The sequence below is a fragment of the Pseudomassariella vexata genome, assembly GCF_002105095.1.
Source record: "Pseudomassariella vexata strain CBS 129021 chromosome Unknown BCR38scaffold_9, whole genome shotgun sequence".
In the NCBI taxonomy this organism is placed as follows: Eukaryota; Fungi; Ascomycota; class Sordariomycetes; order Amphisphaeriales; family Pseudomassariaceae; genus Pseudomassariella; species Pseudomassariella vexata.
This window is the reverse complement of record NW_024467964.1, coordinates 1,485,616-1,509,621: the sequence shown is the minus strand read 5'-3', so window position 1 is coordinate 1,509,621 and position 24,006 is coordinate 1,485,616. Positions and strand designations below refer to the sequence as shown.

Genomic DNA, 24,006 nt, shown 5'->3' with positions numbered 1-24,006 from the left:
TATCCAACATATCCACCCCTGTAGGTCACGTGACCTATCAGTCCTTTCCTTCCTCCGATGTGGGGTCCCGTGATCCTAGCGTCTGTATCCACCTGGCCTGCCGACGGGCCTGTAATGTTGGTTCAGGGCCAACGGTTCGTAACAGATTACTACTTATTTCTATAGTAAAAGCCCGAAAATCTATTACAAATTAGGGTGTGGGGTATCCGGAGACTTTTTCGTGATTAGTTTATCTCGATCGGCTTCTCGGCGGTTTTACTATGAACTCTTGAGATATTCGTTCATCCTCGCTCCGTGGATGAGAGGCACATTTGTGTCGAGGTCATAGAGTAGATTGTCGTAAAATTTCCTGCCATAGTAGGCATTCAAGATCAGTTTGGACTTGTCAGCTCATTGATTGAGGCGGAGGCCGAGACTATTAGGTGAAGGGGGAGCTCATAATGGTCCACCTCAACACCTCAGGGTTTGGAGGCTGAAGAAAGACCATTCGACAGCGTGGAAGACGATAGCATTTTTAGCTAAACAACATGTGGGATCAGGGAAATTATCTCCCCGGAATTCATCAAAAGTTGGGATTTGCTCCCTCGAAAGCCGGGTTGGCGCTCATGAACTCTCCCGTGTGGGATAAACACCTGACTAGCCATATAAACAGAAAAGAGGTATACTGGATGCCAAGGGCGTCTGAGAGGCGGAAAGATTCCGGAACAAGTCAACGGTGTGCTCTTGGTCGCCTGTCGCCATTTCAACGTCGAGGATGAACCCCTGGTGCCCGTCATAGGCGTCAATTACACGTGTGGCGCCCTGACTGAGTATAATATCATCCTATGGTTGACCGAGAAATGCTACGAGATTACTTTTAGGATATCAGCGACGGACTACAGAACCCCTATCTGATGGACGCGAGAGCAGAGAGAGCTGAATACAACTGATAATGCTGATTCTTGGAGCAGAAGATACCGCCAGGGTTCGGAAGGACACAAGTCGCTTGATTCTGACAAGCGATATTGACCTCATCACTAGCTTCTAAGCGGAATCGTATGGCATGCTGTCGTATCGTGCGAGCAGCTAAGAAAGGCGCCGGTTGAACACACTGCATTAATAAAAGACATGTAACCTTAGTAGTGATGACAGTGGAGCGGACCTGAAAGTGGGTTCTTATCAACCTTGATGAATGATTGGGCACTGTTCATACATACTATTCGAAATCGTAGCAACCTTCGGGTTCATCATCCCAAGCCCAGCTCACCTTCGTGTCCCGAAATAAACGTTTAATTCCACTTCTGCATAAGTTCCTGGTACTCTGTTACAAGTAGTGAAGATATATATAGATATATATAGATATATGGTTCACGAAACTAGTAGGATAGCGTACACGGATAGGCTCACCGAGGCACTGTGCGAATCCCATACTGATTTTGCGGCATCGCTAGCCTTCATGAGTCCAAGGATAATTTGCAAGAAGATAGAAAGCCCGTATAGAATTGTATAGAGAAGAAGACATAAATGTGCCGACTGCAGAGTTCATAGTCGTGGTGGAAGGTGTCAAGCGCTCGAAGAACAGAATAATCGGCGCACCCAGGTGAAATAACTAAGTGGCGCCTGTTTTACGCTACAGAATTCGGTGCTACTCCCAGTTTTGTCGGTTTTCTTGCTAATTTGCGTGGGACGAGGAACACCGGTTATCGTCGTGTTGTTTAGCAAAAGTAGAGGTAGTAATGACAGTCTCCAAAGTTGACATTAGCAAAGTGTCTATCTCTTCAGGACCAGATACATTTTCCCAAGTGCAGAGCGAAGTTAATCATAATCACTGGTAGCAAGCCATTGACTTAACCCAGTGTAGAGTAGTTCGTCAATGGGAGCAAGGCAGATCACTTTGCATGTATGACTTGTCGGCGCAATGCATTTGCCTATAATTATTTTACCCCTATAAGCTTGGCGTCGACAGGAGACGTGTTGGCCTTGTTGGTGCACGAGATTGAGTATTGCCACTGGCTGGCTAGTACAGCGTTTCGACATGATCACTAATAAATATACTTTTCAAGGGGATAGTCGTCGCTTTCACTTGTCCTACAGCATCTGAAATATTACAGGGCATATTGCCAGGGCGAAATGTATCAATTGCTACCCTAACGACCGTTGGCCGTTGCAACTAGTCTACCTATCTATGAATATGGATCCAGCCATCCAAGACTTGTCGAGGAGCCCATGATAAAACAGGCTTCGACATCCCAAGGTGGTGCGAGTTGTTGGAATACTGATTCCTGTCGCTACTACCTGGAAATGCAACGCTAGAGCAAGGTTCAAGCTACATTCTCATGCTTGAGTATCGATGGACATGCATAACAACCACGGTGGTCGGCCGAGTGATATGTTTGGGTCATGGCTATACAGTCCATCGGATATGCTTGGGGAGGACGTATCGATATACTTGTACCCCAGGTTGAGTCCACTAGTACACGGCGAGAGACTGCGGGGATCCTGTCATATTGTGTAATATGGTCAAGTCATTTACATCGACTGCCTAGTTTTCGTCTTCGACGAACTCGATCATGACGGTGCCTTGCTTAAGATGAGCTTCCTCAATAGTCTTGTCCAAGCTGCTAATGAGGTCGCCACCTGGATTCGCCTTGAGTTCGAACTTGATCCCTTCCTTGCCCTCCAAAGGTTCCGCCTTCAGCCACTCGTAGATGCGGCGCACTGGATCTGCCACCGCGAATCTGCGAATAACCCGACCGGCAGGATGTCGGAATTGAATTCGAGTAGTGGTTGCAGAATTGTTTTCTGGCTCGATATGGGGGTTGCTCCTTGTGATTTGCGAGAAGGGTGAAGCAGATTCAGACGGCTCAGCCTCTTCCTTGCCTTTGCCCTTACCGATTTCTTGGTCAGACTTTGTGGGCTGATCCGGGTCTTCAATGCTTGGTCCGACTGAACCTCCGTTGACCTCCATACTGTTCTTCAATGCCATCTCGAGCATCTCTTCCTCCGTCATACGGCCGTAATCAACGGGCTTGGTCTTTGGTTTGGTTTTTGGAACGGGATTCTTGCTGTTGGCCGCCAGGCTATACCGGTCTAAGAATTCAACGAGGTCGGCATGAAACTCCAGAGTTGTGGGTAGCGGTAAGCCCGACCAAGTCTTAACCTGTTCGCCAGTTCTGGGATCAATGATGGAAATGTGGGGGTAGTTGTTGGGGTCATCCACACCCTGTCCAAAGTAGAAAGTGATGTATTCTCGAGATTGAGGGTCGCTCTTGTCGTATTGTAAGAAAATAAAATGCTCGTAAATCAAAGATTTTATGTTGGAGTCCTTCCAGTGATCTCGGTTCAGAACCTGGCACTGGAAGATGCTGGCGTCTTGGACGTTGACCATGATCCACTTCTTCTGTTCTTTGCCTTCTTGTCGCGCATCGTCCCACGATAGTCGCGAGAGCAGGTCGTAGGGAGGGCAGAAGAGGTCAGCAAGCCTTCTCTGGGCAGAATCTGGCTCTGGTGGGCCTCCTGGACGACTTCCCGCACGGGATCCCAGTGGCACAGGCGGGGCGCCGATACCAGGTGCATCAGGGTCGTCCCAGATGGACTGAGAGAAAGGGTTTGCGGGCCCGGCTGCTGCTGCTGATAAGTGCTCCAAGTCAGTGACCTGCCTTTCCGAAAAAAGTGGTTGTGTTAGTCTCACCTCGAGCCTGCCGTCTCCGGCGCAACTCGTCGAGAACTGCGGCCTCCCGATCATCGTCCATACCCCAGGCCGGATGCGGGTCTACGAGCGTCTCGGTAGTTCGGCTCATAGGAGCCCTCACGCCATCGACAGAGCCGGGTTCCTGCGAGTACATCTCATCTTGCAATCTCCGAGCCATGGCGGCATCCTCTTCCTCCTGTACGGTTCTCGCCACGGCTGCAACTTCATCTTCATCATCGTCCGGTATGACAATGTTGTCGTCATGATCATCAGCTTGGCTCATTTGAATGTCTTCTTCATCATCGGAGTCTATGTGGATGACGCCGCTTGCATCCTGGCGGCCAACAGTGCGAGCTGGTGCTGCCGTTCCTCGCGCAGCTGCTGGTGTGGACGCTGGCGGACCTTGACTTGGTGTGGTGAAACTCGCTGAAAGTTCAGGGCTCTCGAAAAAGAGCTGTATTGCCTGCATGACATCGCCGCCCGAGATCTCAAGATAGCCTCGCGCTACTCTCTCGTTGTCGGTGCCCGTGATGGACTGGAAACTTGCCACATTTTCGTCCATTTTGGCGGTGGCAGTTGGTCGCGCTGATGCTCGAGTCAATGAAATTTAGGGGGGAGGCGTAACAGATCGTATCGTGGGGTAAAGGGCGCGAAGGCAGAACACGTAATGACGGGCGAGGTTCCGTCGTGAGTTCCGGATGCAGCCGGAAGGTTTGAGAAATGCTGGTCGTCAGATTTCGGCTTCGTTGATTGCGGTATCGAGGTGAACTCTAGAAGCTACTTTAATGGAGACTTTCAGATGGAGGGGCACTTGCTGTGGTGGTGGACAAAGAGCAGTAGCTACCCGCGCCTCTGGTGGGGCTGTCTTAGTCAAAGAATGGTTAAGAATCGAAGATGGCCTGAAATCCTGCAGATGCTGAGTTGGGATTTGGGGCAGGTGTGTATTGATCGTCAAGCGTGAGAGGGCAGTAATGATCATAGATCTAGCAGGATGTGGTCATTTGGTGCCTTCAAGGATGGTCATGTCCGACAGGCAGGAGTACAATGTGAGGTTGTGCAAGTGCAGCAGCAGCGGCTCTTGTGACGCAACCACGGACATCAAACCGGCCGGGATTAATCAGGAGAGACCGGAGTGAAGTGCCTGTATCCAAGCTACGCAAGTCTCTTTCTTCACTGACAGCACAAAATAATGCTAATTGAAACCTGCTAGGCGTTGGATGAATTGAAGAAAGCGATAGAGCGGCTTCCCCTGATCTCGAGATGTACCAATTCAATGTAATTCCCTTATTTCTCGTACTGTGATTCCTGCAATTGTTCCTTCAATCAAAGCAGGGTACCCCGTTCCAGCGCCCCGTCCCTCCAGGAATTCCGATATTCAACCGCGGGTTGCTCTCAATCCGTCAGCCGTACTTCTCAGTGCTGACTATTGCAGGGTGGCTTAAGTTAACAGCGACTTGCTTGTTGACGTGCGCAGTGTTGGCTAAATGAGGATGACAAGACGAGAATCCTCAGTAGTAACAACCGTGCCGTGGATTCCCAGTCATTTAAATGCCACGAAACTTCAGCTTTCTTAGGAACAAACAGAACCCCGCCCAACATTCCTAGAAGATGCTCATACCGTGAACCACGGGCATCCCATTCCTCCTTTAGCAACTTCACGGGCCCATCCATCTACAATGGCAACATCGGAAGCAGCCGGGCTGAAGGCCGTCTCTTCCATTAGATACAGAATCGCGACAGCATCAGGAGATGAGCGCCAATTGAGTGAGGTTCTCCGGACTCAACTGGTGCCTTTGCTGGACAAGGCTGGCAGCCCGCACAAGGCCGTTCGCGACGAGGTAAGAGGTTCCGGTGGATGTTGTTCAAAGCCGGCCATGCTAACATGTGTTCTAGGCCTTCAAAGCATATATTAGCGTTACTAAATTCATTCAGCTACCGAGGTAAGTCATACGACCTCTGCGCAATACGACCTCGATGGTTGATTCTAATTTCCATCGCCAGCGTCATCCTGCCCGTTGCTAGCTTACTCAAACAGTATAAGACGAGTAGCTCACCGGTTGTGAAACAACTAGACCTGGGCCTGGTGAAGAAGGGTATCTTCCGCTTAGATCAATACGGACGTCGCGAATTGCTACCGGTGGTCGCCCAGTCCATTTCGAAGGAGACGAATCCATCAAGTGCCTCTGGTATCTTCATTATTTTCCTCCGTCTACTCCTGGAGATCCAGCTTCCATCTAGGGGTAGCAAAGATGATATATCCCTCCGAGAGACCCTCGGCTTGATCGATTCGTCTGACGCCAAGTATATAGCTGAGTGGCTCGGGAAATTCCTTCTTCTCAGGCAGGATCTCGCTTTTGCAGCGGCTGGAGACCTCGATGCAGCTCTCGCGACGACCCCATCTGGTCTAACTAAGGCGGAAGTCGAGTTTCTAAGAAGTAACGATCCAAAGACGTGGAAACCCAGCGAGACGGGCAACCTGAGCCTACCGGAATGCAAACTCAAAGCAGTCAGCTTTCTGTCGAGTGGTGCTTTTACCGACAACGAACGCTTCTTGCCAACTGTGAGTGCTTCTGGCTCCGCAGACTCCAGGATTTCTTCCGTTGCAGAGGATACCCTTAAGCGCTCCAATGTGAACCTCGAGGATTACAACATTGTACGCTCTCTATTTGAGGCTCACAACAAACTTCCCGCATCACATCGGATTCAGATACTCAAGCTTCTTTCCAAGTCGGCTGCATCGTGTGCTTCAGGATCCGAAGTAGTGGAAACCATCCGCGTCGATTTTGAACTTACGAGCGGCGAAAACCCTACAGTCAACGGCCTCGAAGCTGTGAGGCTTCACAAAGCTCTTCTTGGCTTCCTAGCATGGATAGCCAGAAACAAAACGGGCTCTCAAATCGAAGATCACGACACGGGACCAAAACTCGTTCTGCTACTCAAAGATTACGTCCTGAAGCAGGGTTGGCCGGACCCAGTTGCAAGCGCAAACCAGTCCCAATATCAAGATGAGCAACGGCTGCGTGCAAACGCGTATGAGACTATCGGTGCCCTGGCAAGGGGCAGCCGGTTTGAACAAAAAGCGAAGGACTCACTCCTGAAATGGTTGTTCGATTCTCTAGTATCTGACCCAAGCCCAGATATCGTCGTGTATATCGAAAGCGCTCTTTCTAGCATGATGGGCCTTTTTAAGTACACAACAGAGGTTGACCATCGAGATCTCGAAATTCTTCTCCTCGACTATATGACACTGTCAGACAGGCAAGGAATACGAACAGCCAAGCATGTCGCAACCCGCTTTGCCAACAACTGCTTGCCTTATAGCAACATCAAAGCGCGATGGATCGATATGCTGGCGCTCAGTGGGGGTTCTTCTGGACGACGCGATGTTTTCGAAGAGGGCCAAAGGGGCCTTGATCCCTGGTGGGCTTCCAAACTCCGACCGGATGAAGACCTATTATTGCCGGACTGGACGAAATTGACGCAGATGCTTTTCGACTCCGAACCGAGGTATGTAGGGAGCGACGAGATGGCTGTTGACCAGACATCAGCTTACCCGTTATTTCCCAATGAGCGCCTGCAAGCCTTCCCAATTGCAATCAAATATGTTACTCAAATTCTCCTCCTTGGTGCATTGAACGAAGGAAAGGTGGATATCGACTGGGAATCGCAGCTAGAAAGCCGTTTTCAGAACGATCTCAAAACTCGCAGTCTGGCTAGAGCATACATGACCACCGCCGATCACGATTCGTTGCTCAATTTATTGAACGCAGCATTTGACGGCATTCGAGATCATGCAGATATTGGGGCTGAGGAATGTGTCCGTTGTCTCGCTGACCTATTGTCGTTCGCTCCAAGTGAGACCGTCGTCAGCAGGCTTTCTGGAAGAGCACAAGAGCTCCTTGCCATGGCCAAGTCGAACAACCATAAAATCAGACAATTGGCTTCCAAGGCTTTTGGTATCCTCGCACCATGGAGCGATCAAGCCACAAACCTCGTTTCCCAGCTGCGAGGGTATCTCAGTTCGTGCAAACAACCATCGGCAGCCCAATCTGCCGAGTATCAGGGATCGCTGGCCTTTCTGTGCAGCTACTTCTGCCACGCAGCCTTTTACGGCAAAATTCGCCCGGCGGACGCTTCAGATCATACAGACTTTCTCTATGAACTCTTCGCATCATCTCTAGCATTAGCAGACGCCAATATCCGCGACGTGGCCATTGAGGCTGTTTCTCAGCTCTGGACTGCCAACATGGGATTTCCTGCGGTGGTTCAAAAGTTCAAGGAGACGACGGATACTCTTGAGATGCTTGCCAAATCAAACAATGAAAAGGCTATCTCTGCTCTTGGGCGGTTGGCCGTTCCTTCCCTCGCCAAAACAGATGCAGTGAGCAGTGTCTTGGAAATACTATTTGGACTCTCTGAGATAAAGCGAGTCGAGGTTCATTTCGCCACTGGCGAAGCAATCGCCGCCGTCATAGCTCGTTGGGACTCTGAGGCGGTAAAACTGGGCTTCGACGTGGAGCCGCTGGGCACAGCCGAAGAAGACATGGTCAAGACTCTGTGCAGACGACCTGACCGCATAACGGAAAGCCTTGAGAAGCTGATCAATGACTGCAAGACCACCAGGCCATCGTTACTGAAAGCAAGTGGTATTTGGCTCTTCTGTATCATCCAGTATTGTTCTCATCTCAAAGAAGTCCAATCCCGGCTTCGGGAATGCCAGGTTGCCTTTATGCGACTCCTGACGGCTAGGGACGAACTTGTCCAGGAAACAGCTTCCAGAGGTCTGGCGTTGGTCTATGAAAGAGGTGATGCTACGCTGAAAGGTGAACTTGTCAAAGACCTGATAGCCACCTTCACGGGGACCAAGACCCAGTTGAAGGTCGACCAGGATACTGAATTGTTCGACGAAGGAGCTCTGCCCACCGGAGAAGGCAAGTCTGTGACGTCGTATAAAGACATTATCAGCCTCGCCAACGAGGTCGGAGATCAGTCTCTCATCTACAAGTTTATGGCATTGGCGACAAATGCAGCTACGTGGACTGCACGCTCTGCATTTGGGAGATTTGGCCTGAGCAACATTCTTTCTGACGCGGAACTGGATCCCAAGATCTATCCAAAGCTATATCGTTACCGGTTTGATCCGAATTCCAATGTGAGAAGATCAATGGACGATATCTGGAAGGCTGTAGTGAAGGATCAAACAATAGTGATTGATACTTATTTCGATGCCATCATGGATGACCTCCTCAAGAGTATCTTGGACGGCAGGGAGTGGAGAGTTCGCGAAGCCAGCTGTGCAGCGATCGCAGAACTGATATACGGCCAACCGTTTCCTAAATACGAAAACTACTACGCGGAGATCTGGAGAGTGGCCCTGAAAGTTCTTGACGATCAGAAAGGGTCGGTCAGGGCAGCTGCACTTAAAATGTGCATGGGTCTTTCTAAGACCCTCGTGACACAACTCCAGGAAAATAACAACACTTCGTCGGCCAAATCTATGATCGCGCAGGTCTTACCATTCCTACTTTCCGACAAGGGTATTGAAAACTCAGTCAAGGAAGTCAAATACCTGTCGATCAGTACTGTCCTTGATGTGGTAAAAAATGGAGGAGAGACACTGAAGCCCTTCATCCCCACCATAGTGATACACTGCCTAGGCTTGCTTGGCACAATTGAGCCCGAGGGAATCAACTATTATTACCAACGAGTCGGCGAGGAAGACCGGGAACAACTCGACAAACTGAGAAGCAGTGCGGCCACTCGATCGCCAATGTTTGAGTGTATTGGCAACTGCCTTCGTTTTGCGGATGAAGACGTCATGAAAGATTTGGCTCCTGAGCTTGCACAGACTGTCAAATCAGCCATTGGCATGCAAACAAAAGTCGGATGTGGAGAGGTTCTCTCCACTCTGGCGCTGCGGCATAGTATTCTTCTTCCGCCGTACAATGCCATGTTCCTCAAAATCATGGAGACTCAGATACTGGATCGAAACCACGAGGTCAGCAAGGCCTATACCAGAAGTTGTGCCTACCTTCTGAGAACGGCTGCGGCCGAAACTCTTGACCAGTTTGCTTCAAAGCTCGTGGATCTCTACCTTGCAGCCGAGGATGAGATACGGCGCCAAAAGATTGCAGATGCAGTTTTAGCCATCGCTAAGGTATCACCCGATACTTTTACTGACCTCGAGTCGCGACTTCTGCCGTTTGTCTACATGGCCAAGCACGATACGGACGACTATGTCTCAGAAGAGTTTACGGAGGCTTGGAATCAGCATGCCGGTGGAAGCCACACCGTTGTCAGGTTTGTTGACGAAATAACAGAATGCGTGTCTATGGCATTAGGCACATCCAAGTGGGCTCTGCTGCACGGTGCGGCGCAAACTATCACCTCTATGATCACCCAGATGAGCAGTGCGGTGGGAAAGGATGGCCAGTTCAGCGGCACCAGTTTGCAGAAAATCTGGCCGGTCCTGGAAAAGGCACTGGCGTTGAAGACATTTAAGGGCAAAGAAAAGCTTGTCGTCGCGTTTCCCATCTTTATTCGGCATAGTAAGAAATTTTGGGGCACCGACGCAGCAGTTGCGGCACAAATGAAGAAGATAGCAATTCGCGAGGCGAAACGCAACAACGACGAATATCGGCCTCATGCCATCGAAGCGCTAGCCCAGTTCGCCGCGGAGCGAGATGATCTGGACATGTTTGGCGAGGTAAAGGGCGTCGTCGTAGATTACCTGAATCCAGACTCGCCCGATAAGTTGACGGAGCTTCAGCGCAATACGACAGCTGCGGCTTTGAAGGCTGCTATGACGGCATACAATCGACCTAATATGCGACAAGACCCAGTCTCTGTACTTGGCAATATCATTGCCACAGTTGAAGGCGCACAAGAGGCAGCGTCCATCGCCAGGGATACGTGGTATACATCCATCGTTGAAGTAATGAAGACAGCAGAGGCGCCACCACCACCTCCAAATTCAAAGGCCATCACAATAGCCTCAAAGTGGTTCACAGCGATAGCTGTATGGGATGCAGATGTCGTGATGGTGGAGAGCCAACGACTGAGCCAAGCTAAGGCAATCAATGCCTTTGTCGACAAATGCAATCAAGGGATTTTCGGTCCCGCCGTCGGACAAGAGGCACTGCGCCAACAAATGAATGAGAGACTACTGGCGATGGTGAAAGCGGAAAGATCGCTTGACGTACAGAAAGTCCTGAAACAGGCAGTTCAGAAATTGACTGACACTTGCTGAGTGGAATGTCGTGCAGTTTTGAGCGATGCCATTTTTTCTTTCTCAGGTGTAGCCCCCAGAAATAAATCTGGCGGGCCGAGTAGACGGGCTTGCAGGATTATGGGATCAAGTAAATATTTTCATATTACATTACAAATCCGTTAGATCCCATGTGCCCGTATGCGCATCGCCCTGGAGTTTCGCGATCGCGCCCACCCCCACTCCAAACGCTTGGTCCAGAGGTCTAAATTGATTGTGATACATGCCCCCAAGGAAGAATACCTTGGGACCCGAGGTAAGGCGTGGAATATTTCCTTGTCTGAAATAGTAATCCCCCCTTGTTGTGTTGTGTCATCAAATGTTATCATGCCAGAATGTTTCAGAAATCAGGGGACAGCTAAGAACCTGGGCTAGAAGTTTCGAAGCTCAAACCCCAACTTTGACTACTCTAGTGGCTGCAACACCGAACAATCGAACAATCGACCTCACGAGCCACCCAAACGAAAGACAACGCATGTCAATATAGGACAGTCTTGATCTATTCGCAGGTATTCATTTTGGCCCAAATTCCAGCTCGTCGGTACTAATGAATGTTCAACCAGTTCCATGTGAGAGGCATAAGGTCATGTCTAAGTTTTGAAGTTACCAGTGAAGGGGCTAATGTCCCTCAATTTTCGGTTGTCTTATACTATGTCCCAAGATTTGAAAGGAACAAAGGACTTGGGTTTTCATTGCAAGACTTGTTGACAAATACTTTTTGGCAAAACATCCCCTGCTCCCAAGGATGAAGTTGGGATTGACGGATAGATCTATTGTGCATGGGATGCGGTACCTGTCTCCTTAAACAGACGGAAACAGTAAGATTCACAAGGCATCAGTTTATAGAGGCCACTGTGTAGTTGCATTGTCCGAAAGATCAGACGAGGATGTTGCGAAACATGCGGCAGCGATGGATGAGCCAATCGCCAGAAAACAGTCCAACCTCAAACCTCAAACAACTTGGAAATGGGGACCAAGGAACTACTGCAGAAAGCATGAGTCTGATCACTTGTCGTCCAATGGATATTCAGCCCCATTTGGCCAACCGCCACACATCCCACGATGCACACGACCTCTACGACTTCAACGGCGCAGCGACACGGCAGTTGCTCGGATGACTTGGCGTCCGGATGGAAAGAGAATTTCCTTGCCGAGAGTATCATGGAAGTCAAGATGGCTGGCCCTCTACTCAGCATGCCTCTTGGACAAACTTTCATCTACATGCTTCTATCCGGATTTCTCGCGAGCCTGACGTGAAGGATCCAATTTAGTTATCCAGCACGACTTGATAACTTGGATTCGTTCGTCGTCATCAGGCTAATGACGAAGACGAAAATCAACGTCTTTCTCAAGCATACTTCCCCCAAACATATGTAAGATGCGCTTCCTCGCGCTGGTACTTTTCTCACCGTGCTTGAAGGTCTGTAGGGCAGCGCCCCAAGCAGTCCCGGCGGCTCCTCCTGCTGCTCCGGCAATACAGAAACCTGGCATGCCCAATAACTTCTCCATAACGACCAACTTAGCCGCTGCGGCTGCTGGAAATATCGTACCTGTTGTCGTTGGCGGCAACTCGTTGACATACACACCGAACAGCGTCACGGCCAATCCGGGAGACGTTGTGCAATTTCAGTTCAATGCGAGGAACCATACTGTCACTCAATCTGCGGCAGAGGCGCCGTGCAAACCGCTCCACGGGCCAGCCCCAGGCGTCAACAGTGGCTTTATAGCGTTTGACGCTGCATCAGGCATGGTTGGAACTTTCAATATGCCAGTCACAAATACAAGTCCAATGTTTCTATGTAAGTGGCGGTGAAGGATTATTAATTCTGCCCTCGCTTGACCTTCCCAAATGTGCATATGCTGACTCGAGATGTGGGTTAAAGATTGCGCAACTGGTCCTCATTGTCAAATGGGCATGGTCATGACGATAAATGCGTAAGTTTAGAGAGCAACTCCTAGGAGATGAGCAACTGACATGCCCATCAGAAATGCGGACCAACTGATCCAGTACGCCCAACTCGCAGCGGCGCAGACTGAGAACATCCCCCAAAATGATGTCATAGGCGGAACCCAGGCCATGATCCCCATCGGAAACGCCGTCTTCAACGCCCCGGCCGCCATGCCCATGCCCATACCCATGCCCGCGCCCGCATCGCCACCCCCGCCGGCCATAACTCCCCCGGCCAACATGACGGGGCCCCCATCTGCCATTGTGCCATCTGGGGTCTCCGTCCTGCCCAACGGGTCGATCCCGCCAACCGTCACCGTTCTGACCACGGTTACACCCGGTGTTGGAGGACAGCCGCCACTTGTTCAGTCGACTCGACCCCCGGCCGCCGAACCACCGGCTGCACCTCCAGCTCCCGTCCCAGCTCCCGTTCCCGCTCCTGCTGCCCCTGCACTTGTCCCTATTCCAATGGCACCTGCCCCTGGGCTGTCCCAGACGACTACTCCAAACGCTGGGGCTGTTCCGGTAGAGCCCGCGGTTGGCATGGTTCAAATCCCGCCAGAGTAGAATATTGGCGCAATCCACGTGTTCGTTCTTGTAAATATTCTCACTATGCCCATCTCACAGATGTCTTCGACAGCTTGCCGCGCCGTCTTTGTGTATAAAATCATCGTAATGTTCAGTTTTAGAAAATCTTTGGCAAAACTGTACTGCCAATAGCGTAGCCTTTTACGCCACGGTCTTATTATCATAACCCTCAGCATGAGAACACAGCACAATCGCTTTACTTCGATCCTTGTCGACTTTTTGGGACAACGTGGAGTCTGGTGTCTGGCTTTGTTTTGCCTCAAATGGGGGTGAGACCATGCTGAATGACCAATCTTTGTCTGTTACCGAAGACATATATTACATTGAAGCAGACATCAATGATAATAAAAAATGGGCAAAAGATTTAAATACCCTGCACAATCCCTGTAAAGATCTATTTACCCTGCAATTTCTCAGACCTCCCACCCCCTGCTCAACCCATCAGACCCACCGATCGGGCCTATCAAGCTATCCATGGGGGCGTTGGCACCTTCTCATATTATGTCCAGTCTCACCACAACTAGAGCATCGCGATTGTGAGCTCTGTGGAGGGCGGCAAGAATCCCCCTTTCGAATCCTCTCTTGTACAGGGCGTCCTCGAGGTACTCTAGTAATTGGAGGGTTACAAGGGTCCTCTGGCTTGAGCTTAAGCTCAGAGACGTTGACAGCTGGCATCGGGCTACTATACGTGGCAGCCCAAACTGTCGGAGAAAGAGATTCTGGTAGATAAGGGGTTATACCGTCCCCTCCTGCTAGTATTACGGTAATGGCATGCCCGCAAGGGATTCCATTCCTTTGATACCGACGGCATGAACACGTCCCTGCTGTCAAATTTACAATGCAAATAAGGCCGTCAGGCTGTACTACTCTTGCTTCCGTTGGTGACGAAAACTGAGCACGATTACTAGACGCCCATTGCCTCCCTTCTCGTAATTTCCCTTCAACGAATGGGGTAGCTGTCTTCCCTGCCTCTATCAACCGTAAAGCAGATTGAAGCCGAGCTGCCCTCTTCTCCATAACCCGGTGCCATATTGAGTCGAGGAGAGCAATAATTGGAAGTTCCCGATCAAACTTTAATACTCCGTTTTGAGACTCGACGATATTACTTGTATCGTGGCCATATCGACGCCCAGAGAATAGCGCCTCGGCCCAAAGCGAAGGGTTTGCCGCCTCTAGATATGCCGCAGCTTCGGGCTTTTGTTGTCGAAGCTTCTCTAAAGCTGCCTCGTATTGGGCTAGAGTTGGCGCTCGGGCGATAGTCCAAAATAAAGAGGCAAGCCCTCTCCCGCACTTTCCCGTGAAATTCTCCTTAATATGATGACAGCACCACGCCCCTATAGCTAACGGACCGAGGACCTTCTCCGAGTCAAGGAGTCCTTTACCTCGGTCTGATAGAATTGTGCTCTGCTCTGTTGAGACCTCTGGGATAGCCCAACGAAGGTGCTGTAAAAACCATGTCCAAGAAGACTTATTTTCCGACTCGACTACCGCCCAGGCCAAGGTAATAGTCTCGCCATTCGCATCGATCGTGACGGCAAGCAATAGAGTAAGGATGAAACGACCCTTTAAGAAGGTTCCGTCGATAACGAGGAGACGTCGGCAAAGGGTATAAGTAGAGCGGCTCTCAGCAGGGCAAATGAAGATTCGTTCAAAACGTTGATGGCGGTCTCGAAGTAAGTCGATATGGATAGCAGGAGAGATGGTCTCTAAGAGCTCCTTATACGCGGGTAGTAACTGGAAGCTATGTTGTTGCTTGCCAATATCTCCGTCGAGTAGTCGCAACCGGCACTATTGAGCTCTCTTGTAGTCGATATCTTCAGCGAATTGGATACGGAGGAGGTCGAGTATTTGTTGTGGGGGGGTCTGCTGTGTTACTGAAATATTGGCAGCGACAATACGGTCTAACCAGTCTTTCTTAGACGCAGAGGAGAATTTTTGCCTTGCAGCTCCGCCACAACTATGCTCCGTTTCGAAAATATGAATCTGCCAGATATCCTCACAGGGGAATGGGTTGCTCGGCAGCGCCATAAACAGCCGCTTAACGCAGAGGCACACACCCAGGAGCCACGGGTCTTATCTCGCCGCTCAACCCGATAAGAGAATTTCTCCTTTACAGCCTAGTTATCGAGGGCAAGCGATAGAGTATCAAGGTCAAGGAACTCTTGTCCATCAATAGGAATAGATAATAGGAGTAGCGACGTCATGTTGAGCTGAGGAATAGTAGTCGTATGCTAATTCCAGAGGCATGAAGTCAGAAAGCATGGCGGAAATGTGGAGAGAAAAGCGGCAGAAAAATTGCAGGGTAAATAGATCTTTACAGGGGTTGTGCAGAGTATTTAAATCCTTTGCCCATAAGAAGTACGCATCTTGAGCCAATCTCCATAAGCAGATGCTAGGGAACGAACTGCTAGGGAACGAACTCAGGAGCGGTGATTTGCTACGTCTGACTCTGGCATCATTCACCCAAACACTGACCATCAGATACATCGAGGAGAGTATATATACATATCACTTGGCTGGCAGCTCCAATGGTTGAACTTTGACGATTTAACTAACCGTCGAAGCCGCAGATTCACATCTTCACCTTTAATTTTCTGACGTAAGAGACAGGCACTGAGAATCACATGATGGTACATGCGATTTCGTCAAGTTACGTACTCCAAGACTAGGCCATATGAGCCAAACTCAGGCAAAGACCGCCACCTTGGCATTCAGAGACGGCCCAAGCGAATTAACACTCGTACTCAGACATCCGCTGCCGATTAGATGTCGGTAGCTCGCCAATGGAACTACAAGGTTTATTTTTGTCAACCTTTTCCGAAAGGCATACATGCGTCGAGAGAAAAAATGCGTTTGCTGCCGTGGTGGCTGCTTGTTACATAGTATTGGCGCCCTCTAAAAGGGCTCCAGTTACCTCGACAAACTTTATCGGACATTTCGACAAGCCTGGCCTTGCAAGCTTCGATTCGATACGAGTAATGACCTCGGAGCAGGCAGCGAGACTGGACTGCAAATGGAGTGTCCTCAATGGTCAGGCATGTTATCAGGCATGTTTGACAGCAATTAGACGTCGCGCAAATATGCACGCAATTCCTCCGGCCTCCGCAAGCCCGGCACAGTCGTTGGAAAACGGGGACTCTACCAAACGAGAAGTCGAGGACGAGGCATCATCCCAGTTTTGGAGCTGCGCTATCACCTACGCCGCCGCTGTAGTGCATAATTCGTGCAGGACGTCCTGAGCAAATCACCGACGAGAATTGGCGACTGACATCCAAGCTACAAGCCGGGTTTTTTTTCTTTCCAAAAGCTTCACTGATGATCGATCTATCCATTGCCGCGAAGTCGAGATGGAGCTGCTGCCACGACAATTCCAAATGCTGACTGCCCAGCAAGGCTTCGGGTGTCCTTTCCGTACGTCCTTGAAGCACATGCAAAGACCGACTGTAAATTAACTCAACCGATCGTACACTGTATGCTTGTCGACGAGCCACAGCATGCGCAAAACATGTGTATGCGTCGTCTGCTTCAGATGAGAAAGATGAATTCGGACCACGATCGCGGGCCCGGTGGCTTCTTGCATGTGCGTAATTGCGCGTCCAACCAAGAAGCACCTAATTCAACCATTCGACCAGCATCAAAAGAAGAGGAACCGCGAAAAGGAAAAGTTTGCTGGCTGACGAGGACGGATAGAGCCACGCCTCACTCCGCAATCACCCATCCTTGTCCAACCGGTCCTAAATTGAAGTCGACGTATGTACTGTTGAAGACTTCTGAGCCCGACCCATTAGACGAGTCCGTTTGAGCATCGTGCGTCTCTGATGATAATAGATGACGAAGGTCTGAGTCGCGTTTGCGAAGCAGAGTCCACAGACCGGCACTTCATGAGATATCGAAGGAAGCAACTATGGAGGATTTTATCTTCGTTCATTGAGCGCATGGAGGGGTCATTGTGGCGGCGCGATACAGGGATTGAGCAGATCGTCGCATTTTCCGGGGCCGCGCTCCAACGCTCTGATTCGAGATGCCCTTTCAGATTTCGCGTTGCTCTTGCTGCACGTGGAAGTGTTGGCAAAAGCTGTGTCTGCTGGCCTGCGTGGCATGAATCGTGACCGTGTTCGTGAACAAGAAGGGGAAATTGCAAGATTCATGCAGACACGATCCAACTTACTTCCTTGATGAGGGGCGGACTGACTGGCGAACGAACTGTATCCATTGACATGAGCACATGTCATCTGCTAGAGGGCAACATGCATATGCACGCCCATACAATACGGTCTTGACGGCAAGGAGCTACCTGCGGAAGTGAGCAAACCACGGCCGTCGGTCAATGGCTGCTGTTCTCAACACAAGAAGTACAACGGAGTATACAACGCTGAATACATCAATGCCCCTCGTTAATTACGAATAGGTCTGGTAACGATGTGGTGCAGATGTGTCAACCTGACCCTAGATCCAAACGGAACCAGCTCTATAGTGCGCAACGGCGATCGCCGTAGGGCATACTGCAGGTACCACTTCCTTTTGGGCGCACAAGGCCTGATCAGACCTGATCTGAACAAATAATAACCACGTCCCAATTGCTTGTTTCGAAACGAGACCTGCAGAAATTGAGGAAAAGGCTCCTGGAACTGGGTTGACCGCAGCAGTTCGCTCCAGAGATAAGCGAGAGTAAACAACCAGCACAAGTGGGATACGCCCATCGTAGGTCTTGTTATCGAATATTGCTCAATTGACAACTGGGAGCTAGAAGGAAGCCAAAAGAGTTCAGTGGGATGTTGCATTGCATTGCCAGACAATGTTTACATATTGCATGCGAGATCGAACGCGACAGCTGGGACCGTTCTAGGTCCTGGATTTGCAGGTACTTTTGGTGAGCACATATCATTATCTGTACTGTAAACCCTGAGTTGTGCTTCCAGCTTGAGCACTAGCGCATGTCGTCTCGATCTTGACATTTTGAAGCCTCCAAACAAGTTACAAATATAATGGCGACGTGGATATAGAAGGACCCTTGTGTCCGTGGTATTTCGAATTGCGACAGCTGCCAGCCTTTAGCTTTAGAAACCTTGGAAGAGCTCGGACAGTGACATCCCTTTTCCCAACCCACCCCTCAAGAGACTACAGTTAAGGTGACCATAGACCCCCCCAGTTGAGCCGACCATGACCTCACGTGATGTTAAAACACTGGGTCCAGGTGACCATAGTGGGGTAGATAGTCCCTCTATTCTTATTAGTTGAAAATATGTGAAAATTGGGTCTAGCTGACCATAGAATCGAATTTGAATTGAATTTGAATTCCGATTTCGATTCGATTCTGCTTTCCCTAGTAATAACCCGTTATCCGCTACTTCTTCCTCGTAATTCAGCTAATCGTTCTACGTAACGATACCGTCATACAAGGATATAGTAAGTATATTTCTAAATTAACTTCGAATCGATTTTAAGTTAATTCTTTTTTAGCCCTAATATTACTTCTATAAGGATAGTATTACTTACGTCGACGGCACACACTACTGGCTACTTAGTATACTACTATTCGAGTTTAACGACGTAAGTACTTCTAAATCGGTTCTTAATCGATTCTAAACTAATCCTATATAATCTAGGAAGATAAAGTCGTACTAGCTATTAGTAAGCTCTATTACCGTATACCTACTACTTCCGGTAGTATATATATAACTATAAGTACGTACCTCTAAATATAGAGCGGATATTTTAGATAATAGGGAAATATCTGTAGTAGCTACAGTAAAGATGATATAGTAGAATCGATTAAGAATCGATTTAGAACTAATTATAGAATAATTTCATTATATTTAGACTAGAGTTACTAGGAAAAATCTCTACGGATTTAAAAAGAAAAGTGTGGTCGGTGATAAAAGCCGACCATGGTTTTATCACGAGCGCCCCATAAATATTTGATTAAAGTGGGGGGTTGGTCGGCTGAACTAGGGGGGTCTATGGTCACCTTAACTACAACCACCCCCTCAAGCTGTCAAGTCTGTCGTCACCACGGTACTTCGCACTTGCAGGGCAGGTGCCATCCACTCAAGTGGTCTGAGCCTCTCGCCCAATTACCATGTACCTACCATTGGGGACTTGCAAACACTCTCAATTGCGCTCTGGCATGCTCATAGAATCGCATGCACCTTCGGCTAAACTTTGCGATGAACGTTCGTGATGTAAATAACATATTTACAGCTCCAAGTTGCTCACCTGTGGAGCTGAACAAGGCGGCAGGGGGACTTCGGTCCTTGTAGCTGTACCACAGACGGCCGACGCCAGGCGTGTGCTAGTGCTAGCGGCACACAGAGTTTTTGCGATGCGGTGGTCTTGCCTTCCACCATCCTTGGACCCCAGCAGCGGCAACCCAGCAGCCCAGCTGCAACAAGTCGAGAGAAGTCTCATTTTCCTCCACCCGGCCGACTGATAATTCCCACTTCCACCCTTCCCACACACGTCTCCTGCAAACCAGACCAAGCACCGTCCGTCGTTGTGTGCTTTTGTTTCTTGCTGTTTCTTCCTCTTCATCTCTCCATCCTTTCTTTTCCTCTTCCCTCCTCTCCCCCCCCTCTCCCCAATCCTAATTGCGTTCTTTCGCATCCTACTGTCATCGTGCCCGAATCGTTGCGTTGCGTTGTGCAAGAAGCATCCTTTCGTGCTTGTTGTTTTCTGTTGCGCTCTCGGTATCCGGTCCGTCCCTCGTCTCTCCCGCATCGTCATAGTTGCAGAAAAAAAAACTCTTGTCATCTGTCTGTTGCGGGTTTTTCCACAGCGCAGTTCCACAATTCTTTCGGCGCACCACGGATTCTTGGGGAGTTGCCGGAAAACGAGTTTGTCCTTCGAAAAATTCATTTTAGTCTACCGACTATCCCTTGGGTCTTGCCGGTTCTCGTTTACGGCGCTCGTGCTCTCTGCTGCTTTTCTGCGTCTGTATGACCAAAAGGTGTAGTTTGGTGCTCAAAAGTAAGTCCATGGTTTTTTTCTTTAGACCCCTCTTATACCGTGCGATCTGCGTTCGAGCTCTATTACAACCTCCGGGGAGGCTCCCCTTTGCTCACCGGGCATGATGCCTGGACTTCCGGCCCGCAACGTGAGCTGTTTGGAACTTGCCGTACTTCCTCGCGATTACTCGCCGACTTGCGACTCGATGGGAGGAGGCCTGCGGAAACCACCGACACTCAAATTTGCTATTTGAGGACCCTGACTCGAGTCAAGGGGACGACATCACCAGTCCTGTCGCGGACAATGGCTTGAAGCGCTTCTGTCAACATATTATGGAGCGATGGCTACTTTGCCCCACACCCGCACGCGCAATGCGTGTCAGGCTCGATCGACCCAAGTCGTCTGGACAGTCCTTCGGTCATCAGCCCCACCTCGAAGTTGACTGTCCTTCGAGTATTTGCGGCCGCGTCACTTAAGGGTTGGCGACTCTGCTGAGTATATAGGCCGAGGTCACGGCACCAGCATGTTCATTGGCAAAAAGGCTGACGGCACGGAGCTGTATATCCTCATGACACACACCCATCGATACCGCCCGAGCCATACTTAGCTTTTCCTCCAACATAGCGTACATCTTTGCGTTAGGTTTCCCATTATCGCCTGGGGTTACTTCTACATCCAGCCATCCGTGGACAAGCCGGACACCGTGGATATTGAAAGGGCGAAAGAGTTCGAGGAACTAAACCAATTTCATTGAACATGACATTGGTCAAGGCCGAGGGAAGAGACATGCGTTTGCGGTATGAGGGGACTTGCCACACATCCCGTCGAATTATCCCGCTGTTGGAGATGTGGTATTGCTCCCCGTTTTCCAGTTTCGCTACGCCACCGCTGCTATCTTGAACCTCGCATCTGTGTGTTGTACTATTGGTTCTCGGCCAAGTCTCCGTGATTTACGACAATTTCGCAAAAAGAAAAGAACAAAAAAAGAAGCGAACGACCTCAAGACCAAGTTAACGGACGCCATTCTCAGCCACGAAACCATGGCGAGACGACTTCAGTCAGTTCGAGGTGATTGCTTCAATGTACCAGTTATAACGGTCAAACCTGGTCACACCTTCGGCCTACTATGCCTCGAATCGTCGATATGGTCAATCTTCTGCATAAAACACATTCTACAAGTTGTAACGGGATGCCACAACTGGGTATACTAAATGTACGAGTCCATTACTGTTACAACGCATACCAACCAACGGGGTGTCGAAGTAGTGAGAGTGCGGACAACCCTGGGCCAGGATCCCGAGATGTCGAGTCTGCGAATACAGCACCTGTCATCATTCAACAGGCCGTCTGCGTTGCCGGAGGGTCAACTGATGCTTCCAATACTACTCTTACGCCACATGGGGTCGATGGTCTGTGTCAATAAATAGACGCCTCCTCCGCTCCTGTGCATCACTCTCCCCGTGCAAGCTGTAGTGCATGAGGAAGCAGTCTACAGCCTTGCGCGGTGGAAAATCGGAACGACAAACCGTGCGCGGTCATGCCGCCATCCTTAAGTCGCAGGTGATATTTATTTCTCTACTGGTCCAAGTAAGTGAATATAGTACCCCTTTCCCTTGTCTTATGCATAGAGCGGGCGACTTGGTGACGCAAACTTTTCATTCCCAGGCAGTCCTCATAATTGTGTAGTATCCGATGTGTTTCTCCAAACACTCACTACGAATATCATTACGTTCATTCAAATTGGCGCGGATGCGAAGCCATTAAGTGTGCTACTCATTGATGGCGGGGTGCGCGTTCCATATAAACGCCATAACCCTTACCCAAATCTACCCTTGGACTCGCCTACCCGCTGCCATGCCCTGAGAAAATATCTGGTCAATTCATTTATCCCGCTTGCTAAAGTTACAGATATCGGTTGCTGTCATTCTGCAACCCTCCAGGATTCCAGCCTAGTCACTGATTACGCCCCTGAGACTTGAATAGTCGAATATCTCGGCGAATAGAGCTCGAACGCGGTCGCATTGCTAATACCCATATAGTCGAGGCTCGGCGGGTTAATAGCTGACAGAGGACCACTCACAGGTAGAATATTCCAACAGCATCGTCTCTAAATCGTGTCACGACTTGGACGTGTGCATACCACCGTGCATCTTGATCAAGCGTCTATTCGTGTCTTTGGTCGGCGAACAGGAAAAGTTTAGACACGGCTTCGGTATTGACGTTTGCATTCTCATCTGCATCCGGGCGAGAAACTTTGGGGCGTCGGCGTTCGTTGCTGGTCTCTGATTTGTGTGGATCTGGATATCACTTGGTGAGCAATTTTCTCAGTATTCTCACTTGAGGCATGGTATTCCTTGTCTATAGCATCCCATCATCTTGCGGTGCACATCTATCCTGGTGTACCTTCATCCCATTCGTTTTGTTTAGTGTCCCTGGCATTTTCTCGACCTTGACGCATGGTCAATCTTCCCGTACCATAACACAGTTCTTCAGGCCTTCGTTCTTGTATGCTTGCAAGAAATCAGAACCAACCGGTATTGTTTGGTACGAATGCGGGTGTTCGTTGGTTGAGCGAAAATATACCTGTAGTGTATCATTCCACTTGTGCTGGGCAGATATGGCATATGCTTGTAGTGTGGGAGAAACATGTGTTTCGGACGAAGCCAAGTGGATAGCAACGCCAAGTTATTCTCTATCGTCGAAAAGCCTGTGCATGGAGGGTTCTGCTGTTGCGAACAACTTTGATTTTGTTGCTGACATGGTTTGTCCTAATGAAGCATTCCGTCCAGTTACGCATTCGCATCTTCCGTCCACTGCCTAGCAACTATTTCTAGCGACGAATTGGAGTCAAGTCCTCTGAATCTCACAGTAAGTAACTCTTCATGCATCGCAGCTCGGTACATCATAAACCAAAAGATCCAACGTACAAGAACGCGAGACTGAACACATTCTTAATAGCTGTGGAACATCCCCAAACAACACATAAGTCATTAAGCCAACGTACCAACATAATCGACATATTTGGCAATTGGTCAAAGCGCCGGAGTCTGAACGACACGACCCATCAACCCTGTCACATTTGACAAAGGCAGCAAGATTCACTTGTCAACCATACTCGAGGAGGCAATTACCAGTGAATGCTGTAAGTTCATCTCGACGCCTGCGCTGCTTCATTGCTCTTCCCGCACAGAAGCTGCCACCATTCTGCCATAATCCTCACAAATAGGGTCTCTTCTGCACCTTGGTCCTTTCCTACATAATCCTCTCTACCCATCAAGCCTCCCTTTGCGATTCCACTTCCTAAAATCTACGCATCCGTCGTCTTCACCCATCTTTGCGTATTGCGGCCACCTTCCTCGGCTGCAAACTGCTTGGGTGAGTAATTGACCTTTTTGATCTGAAATCTTGGTTGAAATCACCGGCGGTTGTCATCCCATCATCAACGATATGATTGGTCCTCCTCTGCGTCTCTACCCTGCCGACCACTTTTTCATTCTATTGCATCCTCATGGCTCGATACTTCCTTCCGCTACCATCACGACCCTTAAGAATACTTTTATGCCCTTCTCTCCTTGAAAATTGCGTTTT

The 24,006-nt window shown here is 49.5% G+C and overlaps 6 protein-coding genes across 6 annotated transcripts; 4 read left to right on the top strand and 2 right to left on the bottom strand.

Moving 5' to 3' along the window:
• Positions 1–2,094: 2,094 nt before the first annotated feature.
• Positions 2,095–4,316, bottom strand: BCR38DRAFT_240662 (uncharacterized protein). Its single transcript, XM_040854384.1, has 2 exons — positions 3,671–4,316; positions 2,095–3,600 (listed from the first exon to the last, which is right to left on the bottom strand). Exons 1-2 carry the CDS (start codon positions 4,230–4,232, stop codon positions 2,522–2,524), a joined length of 1,641 nt encoding a protein of 546 aa, XP_040714309.1. The 5' UTR covers positions 4,233–4,316; the 3' UTR covers positions 2,095–2,521.
• A 1,030-nt stretch (positions 4,317–5,346) lies between these two features.
• Positions 5,347–10,919, top strand: BCR38DRAFT_486740 (proteasome stabiliser-domain-containing protein; the record flags this gene model as incomplete). The annotated part of the gene is made up of 3 exons (XM_040864066.1): positions 5,347–5,508; positions 5,564–5,610; positions 5,672–10,919. The coding sequence occupies 3 exons, from the start codon at positions 5,347–5,349 to the stop codon at positions 10,917–10,919; spliced, it is 5,457 nt and encodes a 1,818-aa protein (XP_040714308.1).
• A 1,519-nt stretch (positions 10,920–12,438) lies between these two features.
• BCR38DRAFT_327250 (Cupredoxin) lies at positions 12,439–13,095 on the top strand (the record flags this gene model as incomplete). The annotated part of the gene is made up of 3 exons (XM_040854823.1): positions 12,439–12,736; positions 12,821–12,872; positions 12,924–13,095. Coding segments are annotated over 3 exons (522 nt in total), but the record flags the coding sequence as incomplete, so codon positions are not given.
• A 6,573-nt stretch (positions 13,096–19,668) lies between these two features.
• BCR38DRAFT_410879 (uncharacterized protein) lies at positions 19,669–20,328 on the bottom strand (the record flags this gene model as incomplete). The annotated part of the gene is made up of 1 exon (XM_040858521.1): positions 19,669–20,328. One exon carries the CDS (start codon positions 20,326–20,328, stop codon positions 19,669–19,671), a length of 660 nt encoding a protein of 219 aa, XP_040714306.1.
• A 1,130-nt stretch (positions 20,329–21,458) lies between these two features.
• Positions 21,459–22,397, top strand: BCR38DRAFT_410878 (uncharacterized protein; the record flags this gene model as incomplete). The annotated part of the gene is made up of 4 exons (XM_040858520.1): positions 21,459–21,475; positions 21,508–21,827; positions 21,914–22,005; positions 22,047–22,397. The coding sequence occupies 4 exons, from the start codon at positions 21,459–21,461 to the stop codon at positions 22,395–22,397; spliced, it is 780 nt and encodes a 259-aa protein (XP_040714305.1).
• Positions 22,398–22,576: 179 nt separating this feature from the next.
• On the top strand, positions 22,577–23,504 carry BCR38DRAFT_240511 (uncharacterized protein). The gene is made up of 2 exons (XM_040854383.1): positions 22,577–23,286; positions 23,377–23,504. The coding sequence occupies exon 1, from the start codon at positions 22,763–22,765 to the stop codon at positions 23,237–23,239; it is 477 nt and encodes a 158-aa protein (XP_040714304.1). The 5' UTR covers positions 22,577–22,762; the 3' UTR covers positions 23,240–23,286; positions 23,377–23,504.
• The last annotated feature ends 502 nt before the right edge of the window (positions 23,505–24,006 follow it).

Coding starts and splice junctions, on each gene's coding strand:
- BCR38DRAFT_240662 (XM_040854384.1), bottom strand. CDS start 4,232: ATGGACGAAAATGTGGCAAGTTTCCAGTCCATCACGGGCACCGACAAC. Junction 3,601..3,670: donor CCGGAGACGGCAGGCTCGAG/GTGAGACTAACA, acceptor CAGCAGCAGCAG/CCGGGCCCGCAAACCCTTTC.
- BCR38DRAFT_240511 (XM_040854383.1), top strand. CDS start 22,763: ATGGTATTCCTTGTCTATAGCATCCCATCATCTTGCGGTGCACATCTA.